The sequence below is a fragment of the Podarcis muralis genome, chromosome 7 (genome assembly GCF_964188315.1).
Source record: "Podarcis muralis chromosome 7, rPodMur119.hap1.1, whole genome shotgun sequence".
Lineage (NCBI taxonomy): Eukaryota > Metazoa > Chordata > Lepidosauria > Squamata > Lacertidae > Podarcis > Podarcis muralis.
Genome location: NC_135661.1, coordinates 70,512,209 through 70,534,734, shown reverse-complemented (window position 1 = coordinate 70,534,734; position 22,526 = coordinate 70,512,209). Strand labels below are relative to the sequence as shown.

The following is a 22,526-nucleotide window of genomic DNA, read 5'->3' as shown; positions in this document are numbered from 1 at the left end:
GATATGAAAATACTGTTTGAGAGGGTGGGCAAACTTTGGTTTTATTTCTGAACCAACAAACCATAGCTTGGGCCTCTTGTCAAGAGTCTGCTTTTTTGGGGGGGGGGGCGGGTAATGGCTATGAATTCTCAGGGAAAGTGAAGGAAAGAGGGCAATCCCACAAACCATGGTTTTCCTCTACATCTGGACTAAGTCTCAGAGCAACTGTGTATGGTATTGCACTTTAAGTTGCAGTTAGAGCAAACCATAGTGTGATATTATACCCAAGATGGCCCACTTTCTGAAGTCAATTTCAGTTTAACCCAGATTGCTAGGTAGGTGACCAACTGTTTTGAACTCTGGCCTGAAACTGACACTCCAAATGGCTTTCTGCTACTAATCCTATGCACGCTTACCTGGGAGTAAGTCCCAATGAACACCATGGAATTTACTTCTGAGTAAACCTGCATAGGGTTACATAGTAAAAGAAGTAATTAATTACTGATTCTCAGAACACTGGGAAACCAGGAAGGTGCTTAAATATAGAGGAAAAGTCCTTCACAGATTATAAATCTAGGAATAAAGTGCTCCAAAATTAAAAAGCAATCAACTCTCACGGATGCCATCAACATTTCAAAATAATTTTCTTTGTCTCTTTGGCTGAAAAGGGATAAAAATAGGAGAGATGCTCAAGTAACCAAAATACAGAGGTCTTGTCTCAGCCAGTAATAATAATAACTAAGAAGGTCTGACTTAGCCAAGGAATAACAGTACCCAGAATTTGCAAAAATATTAATAATAGTCAAAATATATAATAGTTTTACAAGGGTTTTTCTTTTCTTTTCTTTCTTGTTTTTCAAACTATGCAAAGCTAGATCAAAATAGAAAGCAATTGCAAAAGTAACCTATGGAAAGTGCAGCCCAATACTTCACATGCTTACTCTGAAGTAAATATCACTATGCTGGGTAAGATTTACTCCCAAGAAAGTGCATATAGGATTGCAGCTTTGGGAAGGGTGGTTTGCAAGGGGGGGGGGGGAGAGATTAAAATCTGATCTCTGAAAAATAAACCTTTCAACAACAGCAAAATAATGAATGGCAGGAAATGTCAGGTCTAGTCTAGCAACATATTTGACACATGGTCGTCTCTGCAGGCTTCTGTTATAGCACCACACCGGGGGAACCACACAGCGACTTTGTGATGGGCTCAGAACTTTACCTTCAGTGGGGCAAGTTAAGTGCTCGAGGCGAAGCACATTCTTAAGGCTTTGCTAGGTCTGCCTGGAGTGCTCAGCACCTTGCAGTTTGAGCCCTTAGTTTGTTTAGCATCTTGCCCTAAGGAGAGCCAGCTCCACCTGGCCAGCCAGTGCAATTGGATAGGCCACCAGGAAATGCCCCAGAGACATTCAGGAGACTTGCGATGGGTGGAAGGAGATTGTTGCATCCATTGGTTTGCTTGCATCACAAAGCTTCTTTGCGGTGTGAGACCTCTGCCAACTGTGGCTTCAATTTATATGGAAATGCAAAAGCTACCCTGGCAAAAAAAGAGAGAGGTCAATTTCTGCATTCGCAACTGCCACCCACTGTGGCATGGTTTCTTCTACGTCCAGCAACACCACTGGAGAGAGTGGTGTTACAGAAAGGGCAAAAGGTTGCTGCAGGCAGATACACTGGCATAAATACTCAGGATCTAGGCACTTTGCAGATCCCAACCAGAAAGTGAAAGGAAGAGTTCAAGTAGAGTCCTCTGCAGTGGATGTTGCCATCCAAAGCTACAGAGCTTTGCATGGTGTCTTGTCTGCCAGCCTATTCAAACAACATTGAGCTCCTGTCCTGTCCTTTCTACCCCAGATGCAAATACCCCCCTAGATGACACTATTTACATTTGCAGTGCTTGCCTCACAGAGGATTAAGAAAGGTTCGAGAGCAATAGGTAAACATACCCAGAAGGTTATTATTGTTATTAGCTCCGGGTTGTTTGCAGATGTCATCGGAACAGATCCTGTCCAATGCACCCAAAGCAGAGTTCAATCCAAAGGCTGAAAACTGAGCACCAGGTTGCATTTGATCTAGCCTCAAAACAAAACCAGAGCGTGAATGGATAATTGAAGAGCAAATGCCCAGTGAAGGCTCAATACCGAAAACCATTTGGTCCTAAAAGAGCTGCATGACTAGCTGGTTAAAGGAGGGGAAGGAAGGAGGGGATGAGGGGGAAACCAACCACCTGGAATTCAAAGTCATGTTCTGGTCCAGGCTTTGCTCATTCCATTAAGTTGACGGGTGCCATTCTGAATCTTTTGAAGGTATCATGACCATGATACCAATTTCCATTGGAGCCAGACTTTAACTCGGTGATTGATGTTCATCCCCATGATCTGTTGACAAAGGGGATTGTATTGGACCTTCAATAAAGTCTCGGGTTAGGTACCGGATGCCAGTGCAGACTCTATAAGCAAGATCTTTCCAGACCTTAGCACTGAAAGAGGTATTGGAAGCAGAAGTAAACCAAGGGGGAAACAAAACAGAACACTGTCCGCTGTGAATGGAGTTTTCCAGGGAAAGTCCAGCGTCAGTTTGGTCACCTTCACATCATTTCAGTCACAACATCATTTCGACCAAAGAAAATCAAAAGAGCTCCACCAAAACTATTCAGTACAACACAAAAAATGAAATGATACATCGCAGAAGATTATTCAACTCAAAGCCCCATCCATTCCACGTTATTCAGCTATGCCTTGGCAACAGTTCATGGCTTTCCATGCCTGCTTAAAATAAAAATATTGTTCAGGACATTGTTGTGTGGAGCATGCACATAATAAATGGGAACATCTCAGAAAGGACTGGTCCATTGGTTAAATATTTGTGGAACTGATTCATTTTGCCTAGTTAGTTTCAAAAACTGTGTGTACAGACTCGATCCAGAGCAAGACACTCGCCAAATTAGCAAGCTTGCTCTCAATTAGAGTAAACGTCTGCTATTAAATGCAGTGTGTATATATTAAAAGACCTGTGTGGCTCTGGCCCTGATCTTTCTATAGGTGACACCAGGTTGGTTAGCCATTGGAGACATTGCATTCTTCTGCCCCTTTGCTAAAACATCATCCATTGCAACCTATTGATCTGAAATGCAAACAGCTCAATGGGAATTCACTGGGACCTTTTCATATAGGAATGTATAGCCTAAAAGATCTACTGCATAATGTAGACTAACGTTTGTAGTTATTCCATTAAGTGGGGGGGGGGGAGATAACAGTATGGAAAAAAAAAGCCCTTAATTACGGTACTTCTTTGTGGACTCTACGCAGTTGAACATGTGGCTGATCTGATAAACATAGGATACATCTAGGACCAGTAGCAGAACTAGGAACGCAGATATGGTTCAGGGTGATATTGAGGCAAGAATGAACTCAGCCTTGATTTCTGCGCCGGGTGGGAAATCTGGGGCACTCCAAATGTTGCTGGACTCCAACTCCCATCACTCCTGACCATTAGCCATGCTGGCTGGGGCTGATGGGAGTTGTAGTCCAGATCAGTAAGCAACTTATTTCAATTTTTCTCTTACAATTTCCAAATGTGTGATAAGAGAAGGTGTTTTCTCCCCTTAAAAGCAAAAACAAAAGATCTCCAACTAGAGAGCAGATTTCCAAAGGGCAAGATCCACAGGGATGACAGCCAAGCCCCTACCATCTAGCGGCTGGCAAAAGGCACCCCTTAGAGATTGTGCGTATCAGTCAAAGCAGCAGCCAGGTCACGGAATGTCAGTATTAAAGCAAGAATGGTGGTCAGAAAGCAAAGATCTACCATTCCCAGAACATTATTTTTTTATTTTTACATTCAATATATTCCTATTTTCTTGCAATTTCTCTTTTTTATTTCCCTTTGTGGGGCAGGGTAGAGGGACCTTTTGCTTATGTGCGTGTCCCTTTAAAAAAAAAGTGCTTGGGGGGTAATTTGTACGGGGGGGGGGGGAGGCACATTCTGAGATTCTTTCTTTGTTTTGGAGAGATTACCTTTTATCACCATCAGGGCCTCCCCATAGAAAACAAGTGCTAGTTTCAGTTACAATCAGAGGGTAAACATTCCTCTCTTCTTCTTCTTCTTCTTCTTCTTCTTCTTCTTCTTCTTCTTCTTCTTCTTCTTCTTCTTCTTCTTCCAGATTAAAGCAGTCACATCTGTCTTTAAAGCACATTTAGAGGCAACCACAGTAATGCAAATAATAAAAGGAATAATTATAAAATACTTTGCCACATATTAAATAAAGCAAGTAATAAATAAGGGGTACGGTCGTTGTGGGGTGGGGGCAGGTTGTACCTGTCTGTACATGAGAGAGGTGGTGGTTGTCCCCCTCCCCTAAAAAAAATTCAGCCAATCTCTTTGAAGAGGTGTTTGCTTTCCTTAAAAAAGAAAAAGGAAAAGCTTTTCAGTGCATCCATTGGAAATTCTTCTCAACTCTTTCCACATGTCTGCATGTGGTTGAGACAAGACCTCATCGTGGGGAATGGAGACACGGTCTAAGAATAAGCCCCTTTCCGATAAAAGAAAGCAGTAAAACAATAACAATAAATTCATAGCTTCAATTTGTCGGTGCATTTCAAGCAACAACCAAAACACACGCACACACGCACACGCAAATGAAAGAAAGTCTAGAAAAAGGCACACAATTACGATGGAAATAATAGCAGACTGAAACAGAGAGAGAGAGAGAGAGAACCAGCAACAGTCTCCATGGGTTTGGTCGTATGCTAGAGCATTGGGTCTTTTCGTTTCTTTTCCTTTAGCAATGACTATTCGAAAACCAATCGCACTGACAAAGGTTTGTTGATCTTACGGGGAAGCCGGGGTCAGAAGCTGGGAGGGAGGGCTCAAGCACTTCCTGTATTGTGATCCACTTGCCTTTGCAGTAGGCTGAAGCTGACTTGCTCCAAGGGAGGGCTCCTCCTCCTCTGTACCCCTGTGGTGGGGGGAGCTGGCTCCCCAGAGAGGTTCCTTCTCCTGGTGGGAGGCTGGGAGGAGGAGTGGCTCGAGGACAAGGGCTCCAGCAGGCAGCCAGCGCTGCTGCTCCTGTCCAGTGTCTGGGTGGGGAAGTCCGAGATCAAAGTGCAGGGGGGTTCCAAGGAGGCGTTTGAGCTGCTACGTGGTTTCTTCCCCTTCTCCCACCGGACGCCTTCCCTGCTGGCTGAAGGCTCATCCTCCGGACAGGAACCATCTCGGCTGGGCGTACGGCTTCCCCACTCTGGGCCGCCGGGTTCGGCGCTGTCTTTCACCCTGTGTTCCTGCTCGCTAGTCCTTATTGTCCCTTCCAAGCAGCTGCTGCTATGAAGCGGTGGTGTTGTGGATGAGGAGCGAGCTTCTCGGATGCCTTGGGCCACCTTGCCGGGATCTTTCGCTTGGCTGGATTCAGAGGTGTCACCGCTGGGGGCGAAGTAGCTGGCGTGCAGCGACATCACTGATCCGTGCCCCAAGCCGGGATGGCCGCTGGGCCTTGCCTGGACCATTTGAATGCCCCCAATTGGGATCATGGGGAAGGGGCTCCGGGGTAGCTGCTGGGAGTGCAATGGGAGGTGGCTAAAGATGTAGTCTTCCACCCGGCTTGGGGCATGGGCGTGCGTGTCGTGGGGCGATTGCAAAGGCCTGACGCAGTGATGCTGAGTGACGCCCGGTGAACTCGCTGGGCTCCTGGATTCTGTCTTCTGTAATGACAGGAGGTACATATTGTGGGATGTGAAACACAAGAGCAGTCAAGTACAACATTCCTAGAGTGAACATGTTTACACATGGGGATGAATGTTTGTCCAGCCAGCAGGTAAACTTCCTGTTGCCTTCTGAACTGGGACAGACTTCCTCTGCATGTGACTAGAGGTGGGTGTGGCCTCACCTGTGCAGGTAACGACAAAAGCACAGGGCAGGGCAGCCATCTCTCTCTCTATGACTACATGCATCGAAGAAGCAACATCTGCTTAGCCAAAGATGCTCTCTTGGCTTCCAACCAAGAAAGGACAAAGGGACTGTCTCCTTATGAGATAGTTTCCAGGTGTATGTTACTTTTCTAAGCTAAGTCTGCCTACTGGGATCCGTTTGTGAACAGAATGTGAGTAAACTCTTTTTTATACTTTTATAGAAGACTGTGTTGTGTCTTATCTTTTATGAGGGAATAAGGAGAAAATACCAGGACAGTTATTATAGAGGCTTTACCGAGCCTGAGCAAACGCATCCGCTGAAAGTTTAAAAAGGGAAATGTTACTCTGCTAATAGTGAACTTGTTAACACAAGTTGGAAAGGCTATAATCAAACAATATATCCTCTCCTGCATCCCTGAACATTCCCACACATGTTAGGAACCAGGGAAGCTGCATTATACGGAGTCCAAATATTGGTCAATGCAGCTCACTGGTCTATGAAGATGATGATGATATGTTATTTATATGCTGTCCATCTGACTGGGTTGCCCCAGCCACTCTGGGTGGCTTCCAACAAATTAAACACATTAAGCATGGTAAAACATCTGATATCAAAAACTTCCCTATACAGGACTGCCTTCAGATGTCTTCTAAAAGTCAGATAGTTGTTTATTTCCTTGATATCTGATGGGAGGGCGTTCCACAGGGTCGGCACCACTACCGAGAAGGCCCTCTGCCTGGCTCCCTACCGCCTTACTTCTCGCAGTGAGAGAACCTCCAGAAGGCCCTCAGAGCTAGACCTTGGTGTCCGGGCTGAACGGTGCCCTCTGGCCTTACATTTCCCTATTCCTGATCTACAGTAAGTGGCAACAGCCCTCCAGGGTCTGAGAGAGGGAACACACTCAGCTCTATCCAGAAATGCTGGGCATTCAACCTGGGCTGTCTGCCTGCAGAACTGATGCTCCACCACTGAGCTATGGCTCAGCTTATGGGGCTGGTGCATAGAGAGAGATGAGTGCACTGATGTGGACATATAAACTGACTTTTTAATTTAATGATTGGGGGGACGGTGAGTAAGGGAGGACAAAGATAAAGGACCTCTGCTCTCCATTACATTTGGCTATCCTTTCCTCCTTGCCTTCTTATTTTTAAAGACACTGTCCCCTTCCAAAACACAAACATACACACACACATAAACAGTGGTGATCTCACAGCTGTAACCCTCCTTAGATTTGTGGGTCCAGTCTCACTGCTTGGAAGACCAATGCTGAAGAACTTACCAGTTTAGGTCCTTCATACAGTTCTGTATTCTTGCCGAGGGACCTGTGAGGTAGAGGCACTGAAGACGAGATCCCATGCAGAGTTTTACCCAGGCTTTGAAGTTTTTCATCAGCTGCCGACTGGCCATGAGAAGGCAAGTCCTCTCTTCCTGGGGACGGGTACCTCGAAGGTGGCTCTGAATAGCTCTGGGACAACATCTTCTTCAGGGATAAGTATCTGGCTGTGGAGACATCCCTGCTTGGAGACAAATGTCTCACAGGAGACACGCCTCTCTCTGGCGGGAGGTACATTCGCGACGACAGCTCTCTTTTCGGAGATATGTACCTGCTGGGCGAGAGCTCGAGTCTCGGCGACAGACTGCGGAGGGGAAACGCCTCTCTCCTCGGAGACATTCGGTGACCAGAGGACCTCCCCCTCGCTGGAGAGAAGCTCCTCAGAGAAGGTGTTTCTCCAGCTGTCGAAAACCTTTTCGGAGACATTTCGTTTTTGGATAACAGGTGCTTCCTAGCCAACATGGAACGGTTGTTGTTGCCACCACTGCCAAAGCCAGAGTCCTTGCTTGGAGACCCCTTCCTCCTCAGAGAGGTGTCTTTGGAGATTGACAAGTCCATCGCTAAGAGCATCTGTGGCCTTGTAACGGGATCCTTCTCAGCAGAAGAAGCCACGGGTCCACTGGAGGTCAAAACCGGCCGGTGGAGTCTCAAGAAGCTGTGGCAGACGGCAACTTCAGTGCTGTCAGCCGACCATTTCGTTTCTGGCCCCGAGGAGGTGGTCTGGTGACGCCGAACAGCACGCTTGCTAGTGGAGACAACATCTTCCAAGATGGACAATGCTGTCCTGGTGCCTTTCTCCTGGGCGGAGTGAGAACCTCTTGGAGAATGTCCTGGGAGGGGGATGTTCTTCATTTCTGAAAGCTTCACTGGTGGCTCCTCTTGGCTTTCCTCCTCCTCTTCCTCTTCCTCCTCCTCTTCCTCGTCGTCATTGTCATCGTCAGACTCTCCCAAGTCTGAAAACTGGTGTTCTTCAAGTGGCTCAGATCCCTCCTGCCCTTCTGAATCTTGGAAGAGATCTTCACTGGTTCCTAAGGGGGACGGGGGGGGGGGGAATACTGCATTAGATCACACAGAATATAGCAAAATCACCCTTCCTGAAAAAGAATCTTGCATAAGTTCAAAAGTCCTCAAGATCGCTTCTTTGCCATTTGGTCAAATTTTGTTTTATAAACAAGCACAGTGGCTCAGAAGCATCAGGCACCACAGCTGTATGAGAGTGTTTGGATTGAGCATAGAAAAAGCTCTTTTATAGTGTGGCAACACCCAGACTTTGGAACTCCCTGCTTATTGATATCAGGCAAGTACCTTCAACTGAGCCTTTCCAGTGCCTGCTAAAAACATTTTTATTTAGATAAGCCTATCTGGATATCTCGAATGCTGACGTGCATTTTAATCTGTTTTTAGTTTATTGCAGAGGATTACAGTGGTACCTTGGGTTAAGTACTTAATTCGTTCCAGAGGCCCATTTTTAACCTGAAATTGTTCTTAACCTGAACCACCACTTTAGCTAATGGGGCCTCCTGCTGCCGCCGCGCCGCCGGAGCACGATTTCTGTTCTCATCCTGAAGCAAAGTTCTTAACCTGAGGCACTATTTCTGCGTTAGCGGAGTCTGTAACCTGAAGCGTATGTAACCCGAGGTACCACTGTATTGGCAATCCTCATAGAACTCTAGCCCAATGGTTGCCATTAATGTGATTTGAACTGATTTTATAATGAAAGGATTTTAGAATGTTGTGTTATTTTACCACAGTTAGCCGCTCTGAGCCCAGCTTCGGCTGGGGAGGGTTGGATATAAATAATAATAAAAAAATTATTATTACTTTTTAATTCTTTTTGTAAACTGCTTTGCATTTTTATTTTTATTTTTACAATCAAGGCGTTATATATAAATTTTAGGGAATAAAAAAATAACTAAATAGCAGAATGCCTTGGGAGGCAGTGGGCACTCCTTCCCTGGAAGCGTTTAAACAGAGGCTGGACGGCAATCCATCAAAATGATTCAGCATTCTGGTTTGGCAGAGGGAAAAGAGAAACATGCTAGGAAGTCTTTCAGTGTGAGCCACTTGGAAACAAAAGAGAATGGCACAGGAACCCCACTGAGTTCTAAGCCGCTTGCATTCATAAAAATTAAAATAAAAAAGCGTAGTGCAGGAAAACTTCTCAGTGGATTCCCCCACCCACCCCATATTATGTTGTTATTCATTCGTTTTTCACTGACTGTCATGGATGCTTATTCATCTGGGTGACAGATGGGTGATTTATGCTCCCATCATCATTACTCCGGGTGTTACTCTTCCACAGAGAGGCACTATTAGAATAACATTGAGCAAAGCTGCTGGGTGGGAATGGTTTCAGCTTTATCAGATAGAAGACGCTACAAGATGGGAGACAAGGGGGATATAAAATGGCCTTTTATGTACTACAAGAAACAGATTAAATGGACCAACATCTCATTTAAGAGTCTTCCCATTGCAATTTCTTCAGCAGGCAGCAAAATACAGGAAGCAGTGGTGCGATTTCCCCGGGTTGATTGGACAGCCTTGTTAGGCGCACTGTTGTGATAGGGATGCAGGAGACATTTATTCAGGGCACATCTGAAAGTGAACTGAGGTCACACCTGCACCATACGTTTAAAGCCCTCTTTTGCCACCTTAACAGTCATGGAGAATCCTGGGAAATGTAGTTTGCGGAAGGTGCTGGCCTCACAGACTTGCCACTCCCAGCGCCCTTAGCAAACTACAGTTCCCATGATTCTCCATGGCTGCAACAGTTGTATAAGGTAAAGGTAAAGGGACCCCTGACCATTAGGTCCAGTCGTGACCGACTCTGGGGTTGCGGTGCTCATCTCGCTTTATTGGCCGAGGGAGCCGGTGTACATGTGGCCAGCATGACTAAGCCACTTCTGGAGAACCAGAGAAGTGCACGGAAACGCCGTTTACCTTCCCGCCGGAGCGGTACCTATTTATCGACTTGCACTTCGTGCTTTCAAACTGCCAGGAGCTGGGACCGAGCAACGGGAGCTCACCGCATCACGCGGATTTGAACTGCCGACCTTCTGATCGGCAAGTCCTAGGCTCTGTGGCTTAACCCACAGCACCACCCGCATCCCTGCAACAGTTGTATAAGAGGGTTTAAAATGTACAGCACAAATGTGTCCTGACTTAATTTTCACTTCCTGGGTGACTTACACAGATCAGAATGTAGTTATTCTTTGGGTTTCACATCTGCCTAAATTTTGCAATATAGTTCCCGGCTTAAAAACATATGAAAGGGCATTTAAAGATTGTATGTTTTAGGATAAAACACACTTAGAAATATGTTCTTTATGATAAATTAGATATTTGAGGGTCACACCCTTTAAGACCTAACTTCCATAGACTTTCTTTAAAGTCATGTTGAATGCAAATTTTCACATTACAAAAAGTAAGAGATTAGTGCAGAAAGGGATGCTCTGAATGAAGACAGGTAAGATTGACATGAAGGGGAAATAGATCGATCTGGCCAGCTCTGTCCTTTTCTCCCCCATTTTTAAACTCCTTCTTCATGGGCAGGCTCATTCAGTACAAGCACGAGTGCCTTTCAGCCAAAAGTGGAAATGAGTTGAGTGTGCGAGTGAGTTGTAATTCTAAAATTACATGTCTTGTTGCATAAAGCGGCAAAGCCCAGACAGCTAAACACATTCCAGTGGACAGGGGGTGCAGCCAACATCAACAGACCAGGGAGGATTCCATTCTGAATACCAGCAGATTCCTGCCACAGAGTTGAGATCAGCTCTCATGGTGGAGCTCTGCAGGTGCCTGCGGACTAAAAATGTCCCCTGGACAGGCTCTTTGGAAATAGGGAACGGGAGACCTCAGGCTGCCGCTTAGGGTTCACTCCAGCCACACAGCCCTTCGAAGTGCACAAGGCAGAATTGTGGTGGGGGCTCTGCAAAGTGTTAATCCCTGCCTTTTTAAAAGAAAGCAGATGCCCTCATGCTCCCCTGAGCATGCTCCCCCCCCCCTTTTGCAAGCAGAGCAAATGCCCTGTTGGCTCAAAGCCTCGAATAATTGCTGAGGTGATGACACACTGCGCCGCTTGCAATGTGTCACCATTAGCCGAGCGGAGATGTGGGAAACGATGGGAAGGACCAAGTCCTTGAGAGCAAGACCCACAAAATCTCTCCTGTGTCAGGAGGGCCGGATTTAGGTTTGATGAGGCCCTAAGCTACTGAAGGTAATGGGGCCCTTTATATGTCCAGCTGTCCTTTGTTAACAACAAATTGTCACTTTTTTGTGTTGAATATATGCTAAATGGTAATTAATGACCCTAATTGGTATCTAAAGCCATTTGCACATGCAGAATGTAGGCACCCTATATATAGAAATGAGCAAACCAGTGATATTTTAGGGAGCAGGCTAGCAGGCAGGGCCCATGACTTACATCATAGGAGCCTACACAACACAAAACACTGTTGCTGTATGTAGGCTTTATTTTATTTGTTTTTTATCTTATATTTTGGAATGTACATCCAGGGTTTTTTTCCTTTAATTTTTTTTTGGCCCCCAAGAGAGTGGGGCCCTAAGCTATGGCTTGTTTAGCTTATACGTAAATCTGGCACTGTGTGTCGTCGTCCGCATCCTACAGCTCTCCACTGCATAGAGCAGCATTTGCGGGTTTTCAATACATCGCTAACGTGCCTGGGACCAAAAAGAAATGAGGACCAAACCGCAGCTGAAATCCATCTGTCGTGGATGCTTTAGTTTAGATTCCTGCATTGCCAGCGGCTTTGGGCAAGATGGTCCTTGGGGTCCCTTCCAACTCTATAGTTTCTAAGATTCTGTGAAATGGGGATGTGGACGCTTAGCCTGTGCGCCACCCCCAGCAGGTTTGTCGTTCAGTCTCAGAAAGAAGTCAGGCTAAGAGCAGCAAACACTTTTCAAGGGGCTCTCAAAGCTAATCAGTTATTCTGAGTAAGTTAGCAGGCTCCGCAACTCCTCCAGCAATCTGACACTGGAGCAGATGTCCGCTGGCTGACACCAGCATGAATGCATCTCCCTTGTGACTGACACGATACTGGACTCAATCCTCCCCCCCCCCCCCCGGTTTTTTTTCTTTTGCACGTTCTTTCCTCCCCAGGGTAAAACTCTGGCAAAGCACCATCTATTCCGAATGTGGAACGTTTTCCTTTTTCATGATGTAAAGCAGCAAAAGAGAAAGAGACAAGGGGTAGAGGAAAGCCTGGATTTCAAAGAAGGAAAGCTGTACCGTGGCAAGCAAGCGAAAATCACAATGTCTGCTGTCTTAAGGCTGTAAGTTCATAAAGGCACAGGACACACTCTGATGGGTCAGGCCAAAGGCCCAGTTCCAGTTCAGCATCTCACAGCCAGACAGATGCCCCAGTGAAATCCACAAGCAGAGCAGACAGTAGCCCTCCCTCCCCACCTCAATGTTTTAGGACGAGTCTAGACAATGCCCCCCGCTGTGGGTTAAACCACAGAGCCTAGGGCTTGCCAATCAGAAGGTTAGCGGTTCGAATCCTCGCAACGGGGTGAGCTCCCGTTGCTCAGTCCCTGCTCCTGGCCACCTAGCAGTTCAAAAGCACATCAAAGTGCAAGTAGATAAATAGGCGGGAAGGTAAAAGGCGTTTCCGTGCACTGCTCTGGTTCGCCAGAAGTGGCTTAGTCATGCTGGCCACATGACCTGGAAGCTGTACGCCAGCTCCCTTGGCCAATAAAGCGAGATGAGCGCCGCAACCCCAGAGTCGGTCACGACTGGACCTAATGGTCAGGGGTCCCTTTACCTTTAGACAATGCCCCCAACATGGGAACTGGTGGTGGTTTCTTCAGTGGTGTAGCAAGGTCAGGTGGTACCCGGTGCGGGAAATTTTTTGTCACACTGCCCCCATTGAAATCTAGGTTTTCATTGTCATTGCCGGGAGTTGTTGAGCTTTCTTAAGGGGAGGGTTGGCCAAAGTTGTTGAGCTCTTTTAGGGGGTGGCTGAAATTGTTGAGCTTCTTCTGGGATTCCAGGGTTTGAGTCCCCTTTTGGGGAGCTTTTGCTTCTCTCCTTCCCACCCCTGTCTGCTTGTTTGCTTGCATGACTCCTTCCCGTCCTCTCCCTGCCTGCCTGCCTCCTCCAGCAACCTGGGAGCGCGAGGCTGTCAAAATGCTGCAGCTCCCCACCTGCCCCCGATGAGTCATGGGCGGGTGGTGTGCCAAATGTCACCCCCTCGGAGATGACACCTGGGGCAATCCACCCCCACCGCACCCACCTTGCTCCACCCCTGGGTTTCTTTCGTGAACGTAAGAGCATAAGAACATTCAGCATAGCGAGTTTTGAGTTCAGGTGTCATAAGGACATAAAAAGACCCTGATGAATCAGGCCAATGGCCCACCGACTCCAGCAACCTGTTCTTACAATGGCCAACCAGAAACTCGCAAGTGGGGTTCAAGCCCCAGAGCACTCTCCCCTCCTGTGGTCTCCAGCAACTGGTATTCGGAAGCACGACTACCCCCAGATGTGGAAGAAGAGCCTTGCCACTGTGGCTATTAGCATGGATAACACCAGCCACCGGGGAGCAGGGGATCAAATCCAGAATGGGACTGCTCATGGGCACAGCCAGGATTTATTGGGGGGGCAGGTTTCATATTTAGGGGGCAGAACCTCAGTTAGTTAAGTATTTTTACTGATTTACTTGATTTGGGGTGATAGTTTGCTCCCGCCTCACCTAGCTATGCCCATGGGACTGCTGCAATGCACAGGGAGATCTGGTTAACCCTTTCCCTCCTGCAGCAGTCCCAATGAGCCCCTCAGCTGCTTTTTGCATAAGAAAGCTCCAGTAGCATGTGATAAAAACAATAGCTTCTGGCGAAGTGGCGAGGTTCTCTTTGCGGCTGCACGGCAGTGAGGAAATGCCCCCTCCTCCCCATCTTGTGTGCCGCAGTCCTAATCCTGTTACCACCACCACCACAGCTGCTATTTAGCAGCGATGCAGAAACGTCAACCAGCAACAATATCTATTTCGTATGATGCCGTTTGGCTCAAAGTGATACCTGGCAGGGCGGTGAAAAGGGAGTTCCCCAGGATGCTTTCTGTGGAATGCTGGAAACAGACAGATTTTATAGTGCAAATGCCACCTAGCTGGTGGACTACATGGCCCCATAGCTGGGTTAGTTGGGTCACTAGTGGGAGGCCACGCCCTATGCCACTCTGTGCTCAGTTCAGCTGCACAGGACAGTCATCCAGATAATGACTCTCTGAAGCTTATTCGTGGTACTTAGTGCAGGATGCCAAACTGAGCACAGCCTCCCTCAAAAATCCAGCTCTCCTAAACTCCACACTCATTGACACTGCTCATCATTGCCGGGGAGTAGGCAGGCAAATAACAGCCGCTTCAGAATGGAAAAAAAGTCTTTTCTGTGTTCAGATCCCTGCTCACTCCTGAAGCGCATTGGGTGACCTTGAGCCAGTCACAGTCTCTCAGCCAAACCTACTTCGCCGGGTTGTTCTGAGGACAACATGAAGAGGAAGAGGATAGTGTATGCTTTTTGGAGGAAAAGCGAGGTGTAAGAGCACCAAAATGAATAAATAAATGACAGCACTCCCAAGTATGAAACTTCACCCCCACCTCCATTTTAAAGTTAGACTGGCATCATCTTTCTTAGTTTTCATTACACCATTAAAACTTCATTTGCTCTCTATGACCTTTGAATGATTTTAAATGTAAATCAATTCTGTTCCATCTGTTTGTCTGTGCCCCCGCCCCCATCTGTTGGTCATGAAATTGTTTTTCTCATGCGGTTCTGTGTGTGTGTGTGTGTGTGTGTGTGTGTGTGTGTGTGTGTGTGCAATGAGTACTATAGTTTTACATCTCATAAAATATATTGGATATATATATATATATGTATTAGATATTGCAATGGATAAAAGTTATTGGTGGGTTTTAATCCAATTTTGAGTAGTTCCACATTTTTTTGCTATACTGTTGTATGACTGATGATGGCCTTTGGCTAAGCAATAAAGATTTGGATTCAATGTTGCTTTTAGGTTAAAGGTTTTTAAATTGTTACGTCACCTTGGGGTCCTTTGGGGGCTGAAAGACGACTCGTAAATAATTTTATAACAGGAACATTTATGTGTAACTTGGTCCTCTTGCTTGACTTCTTAATTTTATACCAGATTTCATCCCCAGAAAGTAACATGAGGTAGTAATAAATGCTCTAGTGGATGCTAGACTGCTTTACTCTGATCACTGGAAATGTAAGACGATACCTTTGAAACAAGTACGGCTGGGAAAATCGTAGGATACTCTTTTATTGCTTAAATGGATGGCATTCTGTAAATCTTCAGACGCACTCAAACGCACAGTGAAATATGGAACGCAGCACATGTGCACATATGTGTGTTTCTGTATATCTGCTCACCAGATCCAGCCAGGTCGCAAATCAAATTGGGCCAACATGGGATTCGGTCAGACCAGGTTGAAGCAGCCCCAGATCATCCCAGGTTGGATGAGTTCCATCTTGAGCAATCCAGGGCGGCCAAAAGAGGAGGGGCGGTCTAACAGGAAGGGTAAGGAGAAGGCAGCTTCTATGTGGCCCCATCTGCACTAAATATTTAAAGCAGCATCATGCCACTTTAACCAGTCGTGGCTTTCCCCCAAAGAATCCTGGGAAGAGAAATCTGTTAAGAGTGCTGAGAGTTCTTAGAAGACCTCTATTCCCCTCACAGATCTAAAATTCCCAGAGTGGCTCAACAACCCATCTCTCTTCCCAGGGAACTGTAACTCTGTAACGAGAACCAGAGTCTCCTAACAACTCTTGGCAACTTTAACTAACTTCAGTTTCCAGAATTCTTTGGGGGAAGCCATGACTGTTGGAAGTAGTAAGGTAAAGGTAAAGGGACCCCTGACCATTAGGTCCAGTCGTGGCCAACTCTGGGGTTGCGGCGCACATCTCGCTTTATTGGCCAAGGGAGCCGGTGTACAGCTTCCGGGTCGTGTGGCCAGCATGACTAAGCTGCTTCTGGCGAACCAGAGCAGCGCACGGAAACGCCGTTTACCTTCCTGTTGGAGCGGTACCTATTTATCTACTTGCACTTTGGCGTGCTTTCAAACTACTAGGTTGGCAGGGGCAGGGACCATGCAATGGGAGCTCACCCCGTTGCGGGGATTCGAACCACCGACCTTCTGATCGGCAAGTCCTAGGCTCTGTGGTTTAACCCACAGCACCACCCACGTCCCGTTGAAAGTAGTATCATAGTGATTTAAATAGTGCAACCGGAGCCTATGTCTCCTGCACTCCCTCGCCCCTGACTACGTGTTTAAATGGGGTTTTAAGTGCTGGGTGACCTTGGGCCAGTTACTGTCTTTCAGCCTAAGCTGCCTCACAGGGTTGTTTGTGAGAATAAAATGGGAGAGAGGGGAGAAGTATAGGTGCCACTTTGAGCTCCTTGGAGGAACAGTGGGCTAAAAACGTGATGATAAAAGAAATAGATGAATTAATTTGAATCCCGATCTAACTAGCATCAGGAATGTGATATGTAGACAGTAAGAAATGAATGAATGAATCAGTATGAGCTTTACCTTCATCTGCTTCTTGCTCCACCAGCGAAGACACCAACACACCCATCTCCTGACATTTTTTGCTGTGGGCTTTTGACTTCATATGTTTAGTCAGATTCCCTGAAACAAAACAGAACATACACGTTTGTCAACACGGGCTTCCTTTCTGCACAGGAACCAGTGAAATTCTCTGCATTATTTTGCCAGAACTGGAGGCAGGTGCCCACAAACCACTCATTACTCTTTCAGCGGGCTGAGCGTGAGGTTAGTCGTTGGCTTCCTTGGGAAGATTAAGGCACAACCTTCATGATGGCTAGCTGTCATGCAACGCAGAAAAGCAGGCAGGCACTGTGCTTTGCAATGTAGGAAAGGAATGCTGGTGGCATGGCCCATCTTTCTCTCCAGATTTGCCAGAGCATAGACAGCAATCGCACACTGTCAAACAAAAGGCAATGCCTCCTTGTGGAGATCAAGCAACAAAGCTGGCCATTCAGTAGCAGTTCAGTTGAGAAAAGGAGGCCATAAGCAGAGCCCTGCTGGATCAGGCCCCAGGCCCATCTGGTCCAGAATTCTGTTTCCGCAGCAGCCAAAAGATGTCCCCACAAGCAGAACATGAGCGCAAACGATGCTCCCTCAGTAACTGGTACCAGAGGTAATTATGTAGCCTTTACGACTAAGCACCATTGACAAGCTTATCCTCTATGAATTACAGTGGTGCCCCGCAAGACGAATGCCTCGCAAGACGAAAAACTCGCTAGACGAAAGGGTTTTCCGTTTTTTTAGTCGTTCCGCAAGACGAATTTCCCTATGGGCTTGCTTCGCAAGACGAAACGTCTTGCGAGTTTGTTTCCTTTTTCTTAAAGCCGCTAAGCCACTAATAGCCGCTAAGCCGCTAATAGCCGTGCTTCGCAAGATGAAAAAACCGCAAGACGAAGAGACTCGCGGAACGGATTAATTTCGTCTTGCGAGGCACCGCTGTACCCTAATCCCTTTTTAAAGATGACCATCATTACATTTCGTGGTAGCAAATTCCATAGTTAGCTACGTGCTATGTCAATTAGTATATATATTTTTTTGGGGGGGGGGGGAGAGAAGAATTCAGAGAGAAAATAAAGGCTCAAGAGTCAAGCAACAGAGCAGATATTAAAGAAGGAAACCATCTCAGCTCAGGTAGGCTACTCTACTTTTAATTTAAGACTCATAACAAAAAAAATTCCTTCCAGTAGCACCTTAAAGACCAACTAAGTTAGTTCTTGGTATGAGCTTTCGTGTGCATGCACACTTCTTCAGATACACTGAAACAGAAGTTGCCAGATCCTTCTATATAGTGAGAAGGTGGGGAGGGGTATTACTCAGAGGAGGGTGGGGATGGGTGATTGGCAGATAGCTGTGATGAGCCTGTTGACGACTATTAACGACTGCAGTAGGTCTTACAGGAAAAAGCAAGGGGTGAGAAGGTGAAAAATGGCTTTGTCATGTATAGTGAGATAAGAATCCAATGTCTTTATTCAGGCCAGGTGTCTCCATGGTTTTAAGTTTGGTAATGATTTGCAATTCAGCAGCTTCTCTTTCCAGTCTATTTCTGAAATTCCTTTGTAGTAAAACAGCTACTTTGAGATCTTGTATAGAATGTCCTGGGAGATTGAAGTGTTCTCCTACTGGTTTCTCTGTCTTGTGATTCTTGATGTCAGATTTATGTCCATTTATTCTTTGGCGTAAGGTTTGGCCTGTTTGTCCAATATAGAGAGCTGAAGGACACTGTTGGCATTTGATGGCATACACAATGTTAGACGATGAGCAATTAAATAGTCCAGAGATGGTGTGTGTGATGTTGTTGGGGCCAGTAATGGTGTTGTCCGGGTGTATGTGGCAGCAAAGTTGGCATCTGGGTTTATTGCAGGCTCTGGTGCCAGTGTCCGTGTTAAGTCTGGTTGTAGTATTATTGTGGGTTAGGAGTTGTTTAAGATTGGGTGGCTGTCTGTAGGCAATGAAAGGTCTTCCTCCCAGAGCTTGAGAAAGAGAACTGTCATTGTCCAGGAGAGGTTGTAGATCTCTGATGATGCGTTGTACTGTTTTAACTTGGGAGCTGTATGTGATGACTAGAGGAGTTCTGTTATTTTCTTTTTTGGGTCTGTCTTGCAGCAAGTTCTCTCTGGGTATCAGTCTGGCTCTGTTGATCTGTTGTCTAACTTCATCTGCTGGGTATTTTAGTTCTAAAAAGGTTTGCTGTAGATCTCTTAGGTGAGAGTCTCTGTCTGTAGAATTGGAACAGATACGGCTGTAACGTAGTGCCTGGCTATAAACAATGGACTGTTTGGTATGTTTGGGATGGTGGCTAGAGGCATGTAGATATGTTTGTCGGTCAGTTGGTTTACGGTATAAGGTGGTGTCTATGCGCCCATCCTGTATTTTTATAGTAGTGTCCAAAAAATGTATTTCTTGCATAGATTGATTCATTGTAGGGTTGATTGTGGGGTGAAAATAATTGAATTTCTGGTGGAAGGTGTTCAGGGTCTGTTGACCATGTGTCCAGATGATAAAAATATCATCAATGTATCGCAGGTACAAGAGAGGTTTGAGTGGGTAGGAGTTTAGGAAACGTTGTTCTAAATCTGCCATGAAGATGTTGGCATACTGTGGGGCCATGCGGGTGCCCATTGCTGTGCCGCTGATCTGAAGGAACAGGTCATCACCGAATTTGAAGTTGTTGTGGGTAAGGACAAATTGGCAGAGTTTGGTGGCAAAGTCCGCTGTGGTTTTATCTGAAATGGTGTTCCTTATAGCTTGTAAACCATCGTTTGTATGTATCAAACGATGTATGTATGTACCATCGTTGTGTGGGATGTTGGTATACAGAGATTCCACATCCATAGTAGCTAGTATAGTGTTGTTGGGAAGATTATTTAAAGATTGTATTTTCCTCAGGAAATCTGTGGTGTCACGTACATAGCTGGGAGCACTGATGGCATATGGTTTCAGAACAGTGTCCATATAACCGGAGACACCCACTGTGATAGTGCCAATACCTGAAATGATGGGGCGTCCTGGATTTCCTGGTTTGTGTATTTTAGGTAGAAGATAGAAAGTTCCTGGTCGAGGTTCTGTTGGTGTGTTGGTGAGGATCTGTTCTTGGATGTGTGGGGGTAGCTCCTTAACAATCTTGTTCAGTTCTTTTTTGTATTCTTGTGTGGGGTCTGAGTCCAATTTTATGTAAAAGGCGGTATTGGAAAGTTGTCTGTGAGCCTCCTGGATGTAGTCAATGAATCAATCTATGCAAGAAATACATTTTTTGGACACTACTATAAAAATACAGGATGGGCGCATAGACACCACCTTATACCGTAAACCAACTGACCGACAAACATATCTACATGCCTCTAGCCACCATCCCAAACATACCAAACAGTCCATTGTTTATAGCCAGGCACTACGTTACAGCCGTATCTGTTCCAATTCTACAGACAGAGACTCTCACCTAAGAGATCTACAGCAAACCTTTTTAGAACTAAAATACCCAGCAGATGAAGTTAGACAACAGATCAACAGAGCCAGACTGATACCCAGAGAGAACTTGCTGCAAGACAGACCCAAAAAAGAAAATAACAGAACTCCTCTAGTCATCACATACAGCTCCCAAGTTAAAACAGTACAACGCATCATCAGAGATCTACAACCTCTCCTGGACAATGACAGTTCTCTTTCTCAAGCTCTGGGAGGAAGACCTTTCATTGCCTACAGACAGCCACCCAATCTTAAACAACTCCTAACCCACAATAATACTACAACCAGACTTAACACGGACACTGGCACCAGAGCCTGCAATAAACCCAGATGCCAACTTTGCTGCCACATACACCCGGACAACACCATTACTGGCCCCAACAACATCACACACACCATCTCTGGACTATTTAATTGCTCATCGTCTAACATTGTGTATGCCATCAAATGCCAACAGTGTCCTTCAGCTCTCTATATTGGACAAACAGGCCAAACCTTACGCCAAAGAATAAATGGACATAAATCTGACATCAAGAATCACAAGACAGAGAAACCAGTAGGAGAACACTTCAATCTCCCAGGACATTCTATACAAGATCTCAAAGTAGCTGTTTTACTACAAAGGAATTTCAGAAATAGACTGGAAAGAGAAGCTGCTGAATTGCAAATCATTACCAAACTTAAAACCATGGAGACACCTGGCCTGAATAAAGACATTGGATTCTTATCTCACTATACATGACAAAGCCATTTTTCACCTTCTCACCCCTTGCTTTTTCCTGTAAGACCTACTGCAGTCGTTAATAGTCGTCAACAGGCTCATCACAGCTATCTGCCAATCACCCATCCCCACCCTCCTCTGAGTAATACCCCTCCCCACCTTCTCACTATATAGAAGGATCTGGCAACTTCTGTTTCAGTGTATCTGAAGAAGTGTGCATGCACACGAAAGCTCATACCAAGAACTAACTTAGTTGGTCTTTAAGGTGCTACTGGAAGGAATTTTTTTTGTTTTGACTATGGCAGACCAACACGGCTACCCATCTGTATTTAAGACTCATGTTAGTATATACAAGCCTTATTTATGCCTGGCTTGTTCTTGCATCCTCGCACACTTTGCATCTTCTGTGCCTGCCCCCTCCCAAGTTCCGACACAATGGCAAACCAAAGTTTGGTGGCATACCAGCTCAAGGTGCCAAGTTGCCCTCAAGCAAGATGCCCTCAAGTGTTGCCCCCACTCCAAAAAGCCCTCATCCTTCTCACTACCACTGCTGTTGGCTGAACGCCTGTCAGGAGAACGACTGGTGAAAAAGCAGAGGTGCTGCTGCCCACCACTTCTCATCCACTCTGGGCCAGAGGGTGTGTAAACAAACAGGTGACCATGACAAGTAGGAGGAATCAAGATGATTCCTCTGTACCTTGAGCTATGGCCCTTCCCCAGATCCATGAATCTGCATGGCAGTTCTATTCTTCCTTTGAGGCTGTAGCACTGCTGTGGGTACTTACTGGTCATAATACAATTTGTGCGCAGCTAATATGCAGCTGCTCTAATGCTCGGATTAGTCTCCAAAAGTGGGGAAGGCAGGCATGAGGATGTAAGAAGAGTCTTGGTGGATCAGTATAAAAGTTGGTTCCATCTAGCCCAACCTTTTGTTGTTGTGGAGGACTGCAACCTCAATCTTGGTATGCATGTGAAGATCAGCCCAGCAAGACACCACAATCCAAGGCTACCTTTGACAGCATGATTCAACCAAGAGAAACCTCATTTAATAATAATAATAATAATAATTTATACCCCGCCCATCTGGCTAGGTTTCCCTAGCCACTCTGGGCAGCTTACAGCATATCTAAAAACATAATAAACCTCTCTTGCCCTGGTGAAGGCTTATCAGCTAGAGGTTTGATGGCTGGGAAGGAGTCATTCCTCTGAGAAATCTGAACCAGAGAAGAATTCATGGGTGTAATGCTTTCCTCTTCTTTGAGGCACACATTATGAACCCCAGAAGTCTGCATCTGATCTCTGACACACCAAGCTTTGTGAGCGCCTGTTACCAGTGATATTTGCACTGAAAGTCTCCCTGGTTGCACTGATGGCTTCAAATCACCACAAGTGACCAGGAAAGGTGTCTATCCTCTGGTAAACAGGAGAATGGATGTGGCAGCTTTTGACAAGGAAGAGAGAATGCAGGTGCATGAAAGGAGAGAGGTGAAGAGAGAGAGTTAAAGAACAAGAGAATGGTAGAACATTTCCTTTCTCTCCCTTAACTTTC

General features: G+C 45.9%; 1 protein-coding gene across 6 annotated transcripts in view; it reads right to left on the bottom strand.

The window, feature by feature from the left end:
• Positions 1-102: 102 nt before the first annotated feature.
• Positions 103-22,526, bottom strand: part of HIVEP3 (HIVEP zinc finger 3) — a 262,326-nt gene continuing 239,902 nt past the window's right edge. For 5 of the 6 annotated variants that reach the window (XM_077932050.1, XM_077932051.1, XM_077932054.1 and 2 more), the window contains 3 exons: positions 16,777-16,875; positions 7,157-8,238; positions 103-5,669 (listed from right to left, as the gene is read on the bottom strand). In XM_077932050.1, the coding sequence (XP_077788176.1) occupies positions 4,842-5,669; positions 7,157-8,238; positions 16,777-16,875 (2,009 nt within the window). In that variant the 3' untranslated portion in view covers positions 103-4,841. The remainder of the gene's footprint in view (positions 5,670-7,156; positions 8,239-16,776; positions 16,876-22,526) is intronic. The other variant, XR_013393729.1, reaches the window with a different exon arrangement.